This window comes from Cervus canadensis, chromosome 15 (assembly GCF_019320065.1).
Source record: "Cervus canadensis isolate Bull #8, Minnesota chromosome 15, ASM1932006v1, whole genome shotgun sequence".
Taxonomy (NCBI): domain Eukaryota; kingdom Metazoa; phylum Chordata; class Mammalia; order Artiodactyla; family Cervidae; genus Cervus; species Cervus canadensis.
In genome coordinates, this window is record NC_057400.1 from 66,985,100 (window position 1) to 66,998,458 (window position 13,359).

A 13,359-nucleotide genomic window follows, 5' to 3' on the forward strand; every position below is an offset into this window, starting at 1 on the left:
TTAAAATTCCTGATTTCTATCACTAACAGTTCAACAATGACCTGAGAATGGAAAAATTTCAAAAGTATGAGAAATATTACAAGCTAAAGTCATAGTAATTGACTAAAATCCAAGATAATCAATACTGCTCATGAAGGAACTTTTTCATTTAAAAAAAAGCATTGAAATTCTGTGGTATATTCATACCATGGAATACTACTTAGCAATAAAAAGGAATGAACCATTGATACATGCAATAATGTATACAGACACCAAGGACATCATGCTGAGTGATAAAAGTCAATCTCAAAAGGATCCATACTGCATGATTCCATTCATGAAACATTTGAGATATGGAACAGCTTTATGGTTGCCAGAAGTGAGGAATAGGGGAGAGGGAGATGGATATAACTATAAAGAGATTAAAAAGAAAAACTATAAAGAGATGACATAAGGGGGTCTTTTATGGTAATTGGATATTTGAATATCTTGAGTGTGATGATGGTCATGCAAGGTTATACAAAATAAAATTGCATTAAAAATCACATACACATATACACACAAAAATAAGTGCATGTGTAACTGGTGCAATCTGAAAAACTCTATGGATTGTACAAATGTTAAGTTTCTTGGTTTTAATACTATACCATAGTTGTGTAAGATGCAATCCTGATAGAGGCTGGGAGAAAGATGCACAGAATTCTCCTGTATATTTCTTTGCAACCTTCCATGAATCCATAAAACTATTTCAAAATAAAAGTTAAAAAAAAACCACATTATAATCAATTCTGTCCACATTAGAGAACACCTAGATATGACTGTAGCAAATAAACATGATAATTAAGCCATTAGATAGACATTATCTTTACTGAAGTTGCCTTAAACAAATTCATAAATACTTCACTTTTAACAAACTAGATGGGTAAGCCATCATCCAATATTTTAAAATCTAATATTTTATTTATGTAATATAAGTAAACCTTAATATTTGAAAATTTTGATGTGAAAACTTTGATATGTGCAACAATACTTTGAGTGGCTATATATTTTGAATAATAAGTTAAATAAAGCAGTACACTTTAATTTTAAAAGATATGACTGTAACATCTTACATCATGTCTTATTTATCTTCTGCAATAGAAAGAAAACTGAATGAATAAATTGCCACAGAATTATATAATCCATAGAATCTTGTATTTAGTAAACTGTGCAGTATTTACACATTGAGTAAAGAGTATCTAATTCAAGCCATCAAGGAAACCACATTATCTAGTTTATTAGATGAATAATAATATATCCATGTATATGCTTTTTGATTAATAAGGAAAATGATGCTGCTCATCTTCAATATCAAAGTATATTTCTATTTCTTTAGGGTCCCACTGGTCCCATTGGTCCTCCTGGCCCAGCTGGTCAGCCTGGAGATAAGGTAACACTTAGCACTGTTTAGAAACAGAAAATGTCTTTTGTTGTTGTTTGGATGAAGGACAATTTTTTTTTTTTCTTTTTGAAGGGTGAAAGTGGTGCCCCTGGACTTCCGGGTATAGCTGGTCCTCGTGGTGGCCCTGTAAGTGTTACAGACATTTTAACATCATTTTAGCCCCACACAGGCAGCAATTATCTGTCCTTCCCTCTTTAGCAATTCTGTCCATGGCCCTAGTCTCAATGGTGGGATACTACCTGTTAGCATCATATGACACGCAAAGCAAGGTGAAAGTTGGTAAAGCCAAGATTCACGAGAGACTATGAGACCATTTCAAATCTTGCCATCTTTCCTAAGTAATTCTGGAAAAAATATAAAAGTTACATAAGTAATAATATGCATTTGTAAAAGAGTATTTCTTAAAGCCATAGGATCTTTGCCTGAGGCTACTTCTAGATCTAAAATTCTCTGCCTTCAGGGTTTGCAGACTCAGGAGATATATTTAGTAAATGTTCTTAATTAACTAATCGAATGATTTCTCAACACTTTAACCTTATTTTTATTTTCTAAAATCCTTGCATTTTTAGAAGTTATACAATTAGGTTTTTTAAATACTTCAAAATTCTCAAATTATTTTTATTACACATAATATCACAGTCAGAGGCAGAGAAATCAATGGTTCTGGTGCTACTTCTAATTTTATTGAAAAATGGAGATGTCTTTAGAGGTTAAGCTCTGCTAGCTTTGCACACTAACATTATCTTTCCTTAGCTTAAAGGAAAAGATAGATGATGTAGAGGATGACGTGTGCTCCCAATAGGAAGATGTTTCACTGTGACTAATGAGGATATTTTTCACTTAAGGGTGAGAGAGGCGAACATGGGCCACCAGGACCTGCTGGCTTCCCTGGTACTCCTGTAAGTATGATCATTAAAATATGCATGTCACATAGCCCAGAATCACTATCTCACTGAAAAATAGTAGGAGAATAAGTCAAGTCTGAATGCTAGTCTATCTCAGCCACTCATTCCCTATGAGGGTTCATTTATCCACCTCTTTTTTTTTAAAACTTTATTCTTACTGTTTAAAAGATGGATACAAAAACACCTGGCCTGCCTTTACACCAGATTAATGAGACTAACACGATCTCTTAGACTTCAAGCACTCTGAAAGTTTTTATTAAAGTTCTTCCATTTTTAAATGGTACTAAATAAAATTTCCTCTAAGCCCCATCTTTCTCAAGTGCATTTATTGGTGCTTGCTTTGAAATGCACAATCCTTAGAGAGAGGTTCTCCCTTTATGAAAAATAATGTAAATCGTACCACTTTCTTGACAACTTTCTTTTGTCATGGAAACTCTTTTTATTTTCTGGTGGCTTCATGTGGGGTGCAGGACCTTAGTTCCCCAACCAAGGATCAAACTCATGCCACCTGCAGTGGAAGCATGGAGTCTTAACCACAGGACCACCAGGGGAATCTTTATCATGGAAACATTTTCATTGACTTTGTTTCTTCCTCCATGTCTTCAGAGACTGTTCCAATTTTATTTCAACATTTAAATATATCCACAACTACGTACAAAATAGATAACTAATAAGAATCTACTATATAGCACAGGGAAATCTACTCAGTGCTCTTTGGTGACCTAAATGGGAATAAAATCCAGGAGAGAAGAGATACATGTATGCCTGTGGCTGACTCACTTTGCTATACAGCAGAAACTAACACCATTGTAAAGCAACTATATTCCAATAAAAATTAATTTAAAAATTAAAAATAGGTTAAGAATATCTCTCTGCATGAAGAATTCTGTTTTCTGAAGAAATAAATAAGGATAAGCCCAGTGCATCGTGAAGGGTGTCAGCTCACAAGTTGTTTTTGTTTCTGAATGCAGGGCCAGAACGGTGAGCCTGGTGCTAAAGGAGAAAGAGGAGCTCCTGGTGAGAAAGGCGAAGGGGGCCCTCCTGGAGTCGCAGGACCCCCTGGAGGTTCTGGGCCTGCTGTAAGTATCTCTCCTTCTCTAAGCCTTCTAAAAGAAAGTACTTAGCTTTGTCGATAATGTAATATTTCACACCGAGAGAGCATGTCATGGTGACAAGAATACAGTTTTCTTAGGAATACAGTTCTGAGTTTGAAGCTTAGCTCCAACCATCTAGTTACCTCCATCAGGTTATTTTCATGTCCTCAGAGAGTTACTGCTTTTGTGTTTTGGTGTAGGTTCTCATTTCTGTTGTAGTGTTTTCCCCCAGTTTTACTGAGATATAATTGACATATAACATTGCATTGTAGAAGTTTAAAATGTACAACATAATGATTGTATGTACTGTGAGATGATTGTCATGATAGGTAGAGTTACTGATTTTTCAAAGGCTTAAAGCTAATCCCAAATTTTGATTTTGATGCTATTCCTATCAACCATTTCCATCTCCATTCCATATAGGGTCCCCCGGGCCCCCAAGGTGTCAAAGGTGAACGTGGCAGTCCTGGTAGTCCTGTAAGTAATGATCTTCTTAACTATTATTGAAAAGCATTAATTAATATCAATCTGTATAAAAACTGCTTTGAAAGCCCTAGTTTCCTAAAGAGAGTATAAAATTATGATCACTTATTCATGCGTGAGTTATATGCAAATTCCAAGAAGAAAAAACAAATCATAAATCTCAGAATAGGATGCAGTTTCTACCACATTTCTTACATGTCATATTTGTTTTTAGTGGTTAATTAGTTGTTCTCCTTGATTTTTGACATTCAAAAGTATATTTATCATCTTGCAGGGTGCTGCTGGCTTCCCCGGTGGTCGTGGTCCTCCTGGTCCTCCTGGCAGTAATGTAAGTACTTTTTAAAGTAATTTTAAGCCATATATTCCATAAAGAGTACTCATGTATGCATAGGATGAGAAACTTATTCACTGCAACTTCTCTTTTTATTAAATCGCATATAAAATTATTTGAATCCAAGTGAAAGAGGGAAGAAAAAAATGTACTTTTTCATTATAAAATATTCAAATATCAAACATTTCTTTGTAGGGTAACCCAGGCCCCCCTGGCGCCAGCGGTCCTCCCGGCAAAGATGGTCCCCCAGGCCCCCCTGGTAGCAGCGGTGCTCCTGGCAGCCCCGGGATCTCTGGACCAAAGGGTGATGCTGGCCAACCAGGGGAGAAGGGGGCACCTGGAGCCCAGGGCCCTCCGGTGAGTGCTTTCTTTGCTCTATTGATTAACAACAGTTTTATTTTCAACCACAAATCAATAGAGGAAAACACAGTCACACGAAGAGTAACTGAGATTTCATTATCCGTCACAATAGGGAGCTCCGGGCCCACTTGGAATTGCAGGAGTTACTGGAGCAAGAGGTCTTGCAGGCCCACCAGGCATGCCAGGTGCTAGGGGCAGCCCCGGCCCACAGGGCATCAAGGTGAGTGCAGCTATCTTTCGCTGGACCTTTGTTTCCTTTGTGAAGTCTGATAGTCTTCAGACAGCACATAACCATGGGAAGTATGTAACAAACAAGTTTTCCTGTAATTAGATATAAATTCTTGATATTTTCAGTTTCAGGAAGCATGCATATTATTAAAAGGCTCTGGAATCCAAAAACAATGCACATCATAGACCAACTGTGAACACCATCACAAATAGATTGATATCACAGGAAATATCTTGTCATCTCAAATACCTCTGTTAGGAAACTTGTCAGCATTCTTCCATTTGCTGACTGTCAGTCTTGAAGGGGAAAATAATATCAGCTTGTAGACCTGTGATTCCTTTAATTGATACCAATTATCCATCAACTCAATTCATTTTATTCTCCTGACTTTCTTTCACTGATACTTCTATAACATCCTAGTGCTTAGCGTCTTAAATATCCATTTAGCAAATAGGGTAATAAAATTGTATCTTATTGGGGCTCACATTTGACACTTTGAGCACCCTTTTAAACTGAAAGTCATATAATACTGTAGTGAAATTACAATATAACATTTAAGTCTACTTGATTTATATGAACATATCCAATAAATGTATATTCTTTAAATAGAGCCAAATATTTGATATATCCTAATTCTAATGGGCACCATAAACCTCTGGTTTCATGATGAATAATCATTATTTTTTTCTTACAATAGCCATGTCTACTTATGCACCTCATTTTAGGATGTATTCTAATATGATCAACGTAATTACTCAGGCATCCAGGTTCATTGGACAAGTTAGAAAATACAAGGAGTTTGTTCCCCAAAGCATTTTTTCTCTGACAGGGATAGTTTTAGGAACAAATTCAATAAGAATTGAATAATACAAAGTTCGTCCCTGGAAAACGAAGACATCTAAAAGTATCATATTAATTGATTTCCTAGAAAGAAGTATGGATTTCTTTTATTTCTTTGTACACAGGGTGAAAGTGGTAAACCAGGACCTAGTGGTCAAAATGGAGAACGTGGTCCTCCTGGCCCCCAGGGTCTTCCTGGTCTGGCTGGGGCAGCTGGTGAACCTGGAAGAGATGTAAGTACTCGTTCTCAGAAAACATCCAAGAAGTCACGTTGTTGTTCAGTAGCTAAGTCATGTCTGACTCGGAGACCCCGTGGACTGCAGCACATCAGGCTTCCCTGTCCTTCACCATCATCTGGAGTTTTCTCAAGTTCATTTCCATTGAGTCAGTAATGCCATCCAATCCTCTCATCCTCTGTCATCGCCTTCTCCTCCTGCCTTCAATAACTTATTTAAGCAAGGGTCAAATTAGCCTTACGTGGGTCTAAAAGTGTAAATATTGCCACATGTCAAAGTTCACCTTCTTTCTCTAGTAAGAGATATTCTTTCTATTACAATTTATTACAACACAACCTTAACTGTTCATGTTCATTAATATTTATGCAGTGAATGATCATTAATGGAGAAGGATATGATCTTTAGCTAAATAAACAAAAGAGTTGGGGATAGGGAGAGCCCCAGTTTACAGAATTCCTTCCGGGTAAAAATATTCTGCATATTATTTGTGATTAGTGTTTCTTAAATTGTAGATTTTCATTATCTGCTTAAATTACTGTGTGTCAAGCTTTTATTCATTACCTCTCTCCTAAGACCCTTTTTAATTTCCTAGTCACTTCTCTCTCTTAGCCTGTGAAACTGCAGTTCCACGGGTGTACTGCGTCTCTATGTAGGCATTGTCAGCCCTTGCAGGGCCACACCCATTGTCATGTCTAAGATTTTTCACTCCCGAGAACCAATTTTTACTCTCTTTAGGAATGATATTTTACCCACTGAGAATGCATGGCTTCAATGGTATGTAAATAGTTCCAAAAAATTTGATTTCTTTTCTTATTTTTTTTCTTTAACCAGGGAAACCCTGGATCAGATGGTCTGCCAGGCCGAGATGGAGCTCCAGGTACCAAGGTATAACAAACACAAGTACAAAAATTTTTTTTGTAGGTTTTAATTATACCTTTTAATAGATGTAATTCGAGCAATAACTGCTGATCAGATCGATTTTGGAACTGTGAACTTGTCCGCAGGGCGACCGTGGTGAAAACGGCTCTCCTGGTGCCCCTGGAGCTCCTGGTCACCCAGGCCCTCCTGGTCCTGTCGGTCCAGCTGGAAAGAACGGTGACAGAGGAGAAACTGTGAGTGCTAATGAACACCATCTTTCCTTATTTATCCATTTTCCGCGCTAAAGAACTCAGCAGATAGAAGAGAGAATGTCACATCCGCCAACCAAAAGATCTACTCCCATTTGTTTTACAATTTTGTATGCTAGTCATTCCTTAGACAACTGTGGTGACAAAGATATACATGAAGTTTCTGACAGTAGTCAATGAAGAATTCATTTTTTAAATTCAAAACGGTATTAATCACACCAAGGGTATATCCGCTTGGTCAACATATAGTTGAAATAACAGGATGGTCTCAGTTTTCCTGTTTAGATGCCCAGGTAAAGCTATAAACAGGTTAAGGGTTTGTAAGGAAAAAGGAATACTAAGTTTCAGAAATATCAGCAAGCATACCACTATTCTCTCCCAATGAAAAAATTAGCATTTAAATAAAACAAATCTATATCAAAAGACAAACACCTCCCCCTGTGTTTGTCTGTTTGTTTATTTTTATTTTAGGGCCCTGCTGGTCCCGCTGGAGCCCCAGGCCCTGCCGGATCAAGAGGCGCTCCCGTAAGTTTTTTTGTTTGTTTGTTTGTTGTCTATTTTAACTAATTCTATGGTGTAGAAAAGTCTATTTTCCAGCATGTTCAGGAAAAAGGGATGAATAAATACATAACCTTGGAACCAAATTTAAACTTTCCTTTGATGAAACAGAAAGCAATTTAGGATCTAAAATGTCCTTGGGGCCATGGGTATACGTGGCAATTCTGGGGCTCTATACAATTCTCAGTCCAAAATCCAAACAACCACAACAGTTTGTATAGTTGCATGTTTGCCATGTCTGTCGATGGGACTTCTAGCTTGTAGAATATTATACAATGGACTTAATTGTTATAAGCTCTAACTTGTTTTTCCAATGTGTGTGTGTATGATCCTAATTTGAGATGTGTTTGTAAAGGGTCCCCAAGGCCCACGTGGTGACAAAGGTGAAACCGGTGAACGTGGTGCTAACGGCATCAAAGGACATCGCGGATTCCCTGGTAACCCAGGAGCCCCCGGATCTCCAGTAAGTGCATCCACTTTGTTAGAAAGTCCTCTTAATGCATTTTCGTTGATGAGATAGGCAAACCTTAAGAGATCAATAATAGAAAAATGTTCATCTCTGAAAGCCTATGCTACAAGAGATTAGAAATCAATTTAAGGACTTATTTGAAATAGTAGTTGGCATGAGACAATGGGGAGAATAAGGAAAAAGAACTCATGTTTCATCTTGAGCCTCAAGTTTCTTGATCTGACTGTGAAAATACAGTTTCCTGAGCTTTTAAAAAGGCATCACTCAAATTCACCTTCCTTTCCTTTCAGGGTCCCGCCGGTCACCAAGGTGCAGTTGGCAGTCCAGGCCCTGCAGGCCCCAGAGTATGTACAAGAGAGAGATATTGGAAGTTCCATGTTTTAAAATTTTTGCACTGCAGGGAAGTATTCTAGCATTGTGATATCATGATCATTTCTTAGGGACCTGTTGGACCCAGTGGGCCCCCTGGCAAGGATGGAACAAGCGGACACCCTGGTCCCATTGGACCACCAGGGCCTCGAGGTAACAGAGGTGAAAGAGGATCTGAGGTAAGACATTACTTATAAACATGTGTATTTAATTGGCTATAATCTGCACATTTTCAGAAGCACTTTGCCGTATTTTAAAACTGAGATAGCGAGTAAAACACAATACAATTACCAAACATAATTTGGGAGCTGAACAATGACTTTCGGACATTCTCCACCACGTGAAAACTTTCTCCATCACACTGCCAACAACAGGGAGAAAAAAAGAAAACCTTCCTTACAGTTTGGTCAGATAACAGTTATATCAAAATAAAAACATAGCTCAGTTAATAAAAAGAACTCTGCCAGTGCTGATCTCACATTAGAGAGCTCACAACTATGATCACCATAATGACAGGTTTAAAGTACTGATTCATTCCACTGCTCAAACAGCTTCAATGATTATTCCTGTTTTGCTGCTTACACCATCATTTCTAATACATTCTATCCCACACCTTTGGGGTAAATGGAAGAAAAACTATTATCTCCACAAGTTACACAATTAAACACAAAGTTAAGTGGTTAACCCCAAACCACAAGGTTAATGATAAATCTGGGGTCAGAATCTAGGTTTCCTGATCATAACTCCTCTGACATGTCAGCCTTAGAATTGCTCGCATCTTAGAATAAAACACGATAGAGTAAAATCTGTGATCTAACACCACTTCTTCCGATACAGTAGAGCACAGTAAACTTCATAATAATGGGTTATAGTTATAAATTGGTTAATATTCTATCAAAAAGCAACCCAAGTAAACTTGCATAGAAATAATTATGCTGAGACAATGTATTAATTCTTCGTAAGACATTTTCTTGGGCTAGCAAGGTATTTTTTCAGTGGATACCAAACAAGTTCACATCAACAACATTATGTTCTTACACATCAATGTGTGTGTTCTCACACATCAGTGACGTTAGTTCTTGCACGTCGGTGACGTATGTTCTTGCTCCTTCTAGGGCTCCCCGGGCCACCCAGGACAACCAGGCCCTCCTGGGCCTCCTGGGGCCCCTGGTCCATGTTGTGGTGGTGCTGGGGTCGCTGCCATCGCTGGCATTGGAGGCGAAAAAGCTGGTGGTTTTGCCCCGTATTATGGAGATGAGCCGATGGATTTCAAAATCAACACCGATGAGATTATGACCTCACTCAAATCAGTCAATGGACAAATAGAAAGCCTCATTAGTCCTGACGGTTCCCGTAAAAACCCTGCTCGGAACTGCAGAGACCTGAAATTCTGCCATCCGGAACTCCAGAGTGGTATGTTGGGGAAACTTTCACACTCATAGCAACAAGATAACAGAGAAAACTGCCTGTATTCAAATTTAGGGAAAAGGAAAATTTTACTGTGACTAGAAGATATTATATAGCAGGAATAATGCTTAAATAGTGTTAGTTGAATTGCAACTCCTTGATGTTGTAAGAAAACGTGAATTTGTAGGTGTGCTTGAATGGTAACATAAATTCAAAATATTCCAATATAGTAAAATTTAAAGACAATTTTGTAGAAATTTTAAAGCAAATCATGTTTGGGCACATTTCTTCATGTCATCACAAAGTTATTTGAGTTATAAACAACATATATCACTATGTTCTCAGGATCAAATATTTATAATTTGATGCAGGCATAATTTGCAATTTAATCATTGTAGCCTATATTCATTGAAACAGTTTTTATAATAATCTAATTACTAAATTTTTCAAATTAAGAAACTATCTAAAAGTTCCTCTATTATGCTACACTAAAAGTAGAAATATGTAAAATACAAATACATCGGCAGTCAACATTGTGAATGCCTCAGTCAGTCACTCCAGCTGTGTCAGATTCCTTGCAATTGGAAGGACTATAGTATGAATGCCTTACAAAATCATTTTTGCCCAAATCCTATTACTGGACTTTATAACTAATTCTGTTGTCCTTTTTGTGATTATCCAGGAGAATATTGGGTTGATCCTAACCAAGGTTGCAAATTGGATGCTATTAAAGTCTACTGTAACATGGAAACTGGGGAAACGTGCATAAATGCCAGTCCTCTGACTATCCCACGGAAGAACTGGTGGACAGATTCTAGTGCTGAGAAGAAACACGTTTGGTTTGGAGAGTCCATGGAGGGTGGTTTTCAGGTAAGAAAAGATATGCCATTTTTCTTTAACTGATTTATCTTTGCTTCCCTAATTTTTTGTTCCTCCCATTTGTTCATCACAAAGCAAAGATAGTTAATAAATAGAAAAGTGCAAGAGATTGTATATACTCAGGTAGCTATTATAACTTGTTTCTCAAGCTAAATTAGATTAAATGATTCTTAATACACAATCACCTTTCTTTCAAATTTAAGATCTTCTTTACTCTGACATTATGTGTTATACATGCAATTAAAAGTCATAGATAAAATACATAAACAATTTACATTATAGTGACATTACTCCCTGTATAAATCCACTAGATATAATTGCAGCCAAAATGTTTGATCAGCTTTATTTGTTCCCTACCACAGTTTAGCTATGGCAATCCTGAACTTCCCGAAGATGTCCTCGATGTCCAGCTGGCGTTCCTCCGACTTCTCTCCAGCCGAGCCTCTCAGAACATCACATATCACTGCAAGAATAGCATTGCATACATGGATCATGCCAGTGGGAATGTAAAGAAAGCCTTGAGGCTGATGGGGTCAAACGAAGGTGAATTCAAGGCTGAAGGAAATAGCAAATTCACATACACAGTTCTGGAGGATGGTTGCACGGTAAGTATCAGCATTTTTATAAGCTTGCCTTATGATGATGAGCTCAGCTTGCTCATTTAATCATGCTATTTTTAAAATAAGAAAGAAAAATAATGAGTGTGAACAAAAGGTGGCATTCAGTGTGAGTTATGTTGAATACTGATTCATTCCAGGGAAGGTTAAATATCACAAACAATGAGTTTATCTTCTCAACCTCCAGGTGAAAACTAGTTGCTGTGAAAGCAATTGAAATTTAAATCCATGATGTAAACTTTATCAGATAATTTAGATGGCTACTATCCATTCTACATAACTGCCATCATATGATCTCAATCTAAAATCTGTTTCTAATTTTAAAGGTTACTTTAAACCAACCCTTTATTATTATAATTTATAAACAGAAGGAGAATTCACTCCTAATATTAATAATATCTCACAAGTTCCAATGTAAGAGACCTATCTACTTCTTAGTAAACTAGCTCTCTACCTGGTAGCAATGATCGGAACTAAGGTTTCTGAGAAGGCACTGGCCTGTGGCAGTCTCCCTGTTGGGTTTACCCTGAAGTACTGTAAGGCCTTTGGTTAATGATATGGTTTACCTGCTGGGAGGATTATCACTTTGAACTGGAGCAAGTCTCATATGTATAGAAGATAACATCGCAAATTGCTAACTCCCTTTAAGCATAATATTTAATATTATTATTTAATATTATTTAATATTTAATATTATTTAATATTCAAGCAAAATATTTTTAAAACTTCATCAGAAAAATTAAGTAATTATAATGTCATTGTCACTTACATTTTTTATTTGCTCTTTTTTTACAGAAACACACTGGGGAATGGGGCAAAACAGTCTTCCAATATCAAACACGCAAGGCCGTCAGACTACCTATCATAGATATTGCACCCTATGATGTCGGTGGTCCTGATCAAGAATTTGGTGCGGACATTGGCCCTGTTTGCTTTTTATAAACCAAACTCTATCCAAAGTCCCAGAAAAAAGCTTCACACTCCATATGTGTTCCTTTTGTTCTAATCTTGTCAGCCAGTACAAGTGACCAAGTTCCAGTTATTTATTTCCAAAATTTGGGGGAAAAAAGTGTAATTTGACCAAAAAAGGATATTTGTGTTTGCTCTTACACCAAATACAGTTCAAATGCTTATTGTTCTATTTTTTTACCAATTTCAATTTCAAAATGTCTCAATGGTGCTATAATAAATAAACTTCAACACTCTTCCAATAACACTGCGTTACATTCTTTGAATCCTAGCCCATTTTCAGAGCAATGATGGTGCTTACCATTAAAAGATTACCTTTCTTCTGAAACAGTCAAACAAGAAATTAGAAAAGAACTTCCTGTTTCAACTACCTCAACCTGGTCAGAAACACAAATGAATTCTCTAAGTCCCAGAAGATGAAAAAAATTCTTATAAAATGCCAAAGCTTATAAACTTCACTGATTAAGTTCCTAAAATATTGGTTTTAAAAAAAAGGAGAATGTAGTGCAAGAATTTAAAGAAATCGTTTTGAAGCCATAATTAATCTTTGAATATCAACTGCTTTTAAAGGTGCTTTTCTTTTTTCTGGTCATTGCTGGTCAAGTTTACCAATATTTGGCAAGTCTTTAAAGACACATGGTCTGGTGCTAATGTACTTTCACTTTTAAAACTCTAGGTCAGAATTGTTGCCTTGCATTCAAAACATAGATGCACCATCTGTACTTGTCTCCTGTCAAAAGTGTTTCCTGGTGTATCACTGCAGGAGACACTTTCCCTGCATCCTGTGAAAGTCAACAACAACAAAAAACTAAATAAAGGGGCTGCTTTTGTCACAGTAACACAGAGAATGTGTTGAAATTAAACTTTGTAAGCTTGTATGTGGTTGTTGATCTTTTTTTCTGACAGACACCCATAATAAAAGATCATAATAAAACATTCCTGGTTTTTGTCAACTTTTCATACACATATGTTTGCACTCAGGAACTCCAGTGATTTTTCCTGGAAAAAGCATATAGAGTCTTAGCTCTCTCGCTTAATAATGCAATAATTCTCCTTCAGGAATATG

The 13,359-nt window shown here is 36.9% G+C and overlaps 1 protein-coding gene across 1 annotated transcript in view; it reads left to right on the forward strand.

Moving 5' to 3' along the window:
* Positions 1-13,229, forward strand: part of COL3A1 (collagen type III alpha 1 chain) — a 39,692-nt gene extending 26,463 nt beyond the window's left edge. The window contains exons 33-51 of the mRNA XM_043487850.1: positions 1,355-1,408; positions 1,493-1,546; positions 2,266-2,319; positions 3,297-3,404; positions 3,843-3,896; positions 4,177-4,230; positions 4,429-4,590; positions 4,706-4,813; positions 5,788-5,895; positions 6,730-6,783; positions 6,903-7,010; positions 7,497-7,550; positions 7,939-8,046; positions 8,343-8,396; positions 8,493-8,600; positions 9,537-9,834; positions 10,511-10,698; positions 11,070-11,312; positions 12,120-13,229. Of these exons, the coding sequence (XP_043343785.1) occupies positions 1,355-1,408; positions 1,493-1,546; positions 2,266-2,319; positions 3,297-3,404; positions 3,843-3,896; positions 4,177-4,230; positions 4,429-4,590; positions 4,706-4,813; positions 5,788-5,895; positions 6,730-6,783; positions 6,903-7,010; positions 7,497-7,550; positions 7,939-8,046; positions 8,343-8,396; positions 8,493-8,600; positions 9,537-9,834; positions 10,511-10,698; positions 11,070-11,312; positions 12,120-12,266 (2,118 nt within the window). The 3' untranslated portion in view covers positions 12,267-13,229. The remainder of the gene's footprint in view (positions 1-1,354; positions 1,409-1,492; positions 1,547-2,265; positions 2,320-3,296; positions 3,405-3,842; positions 3,897-4,176; positions 4,231-4,428; positions 4,591-4,705; positions 4,814-5,787; positions 5,896-6,729; positions 6,784-6,902; positions 7,011-7,496; positions 7,551-7,938; positions 8,047-8,342; positions 8,397-8,492; positions 8,601-9,536; positions 9,835-10,510; positions 10,699-11,069; positions 11,313-12,119) is intronic.
* Positions 13,230-13,359: the final 130 nt, after the last annotated feature.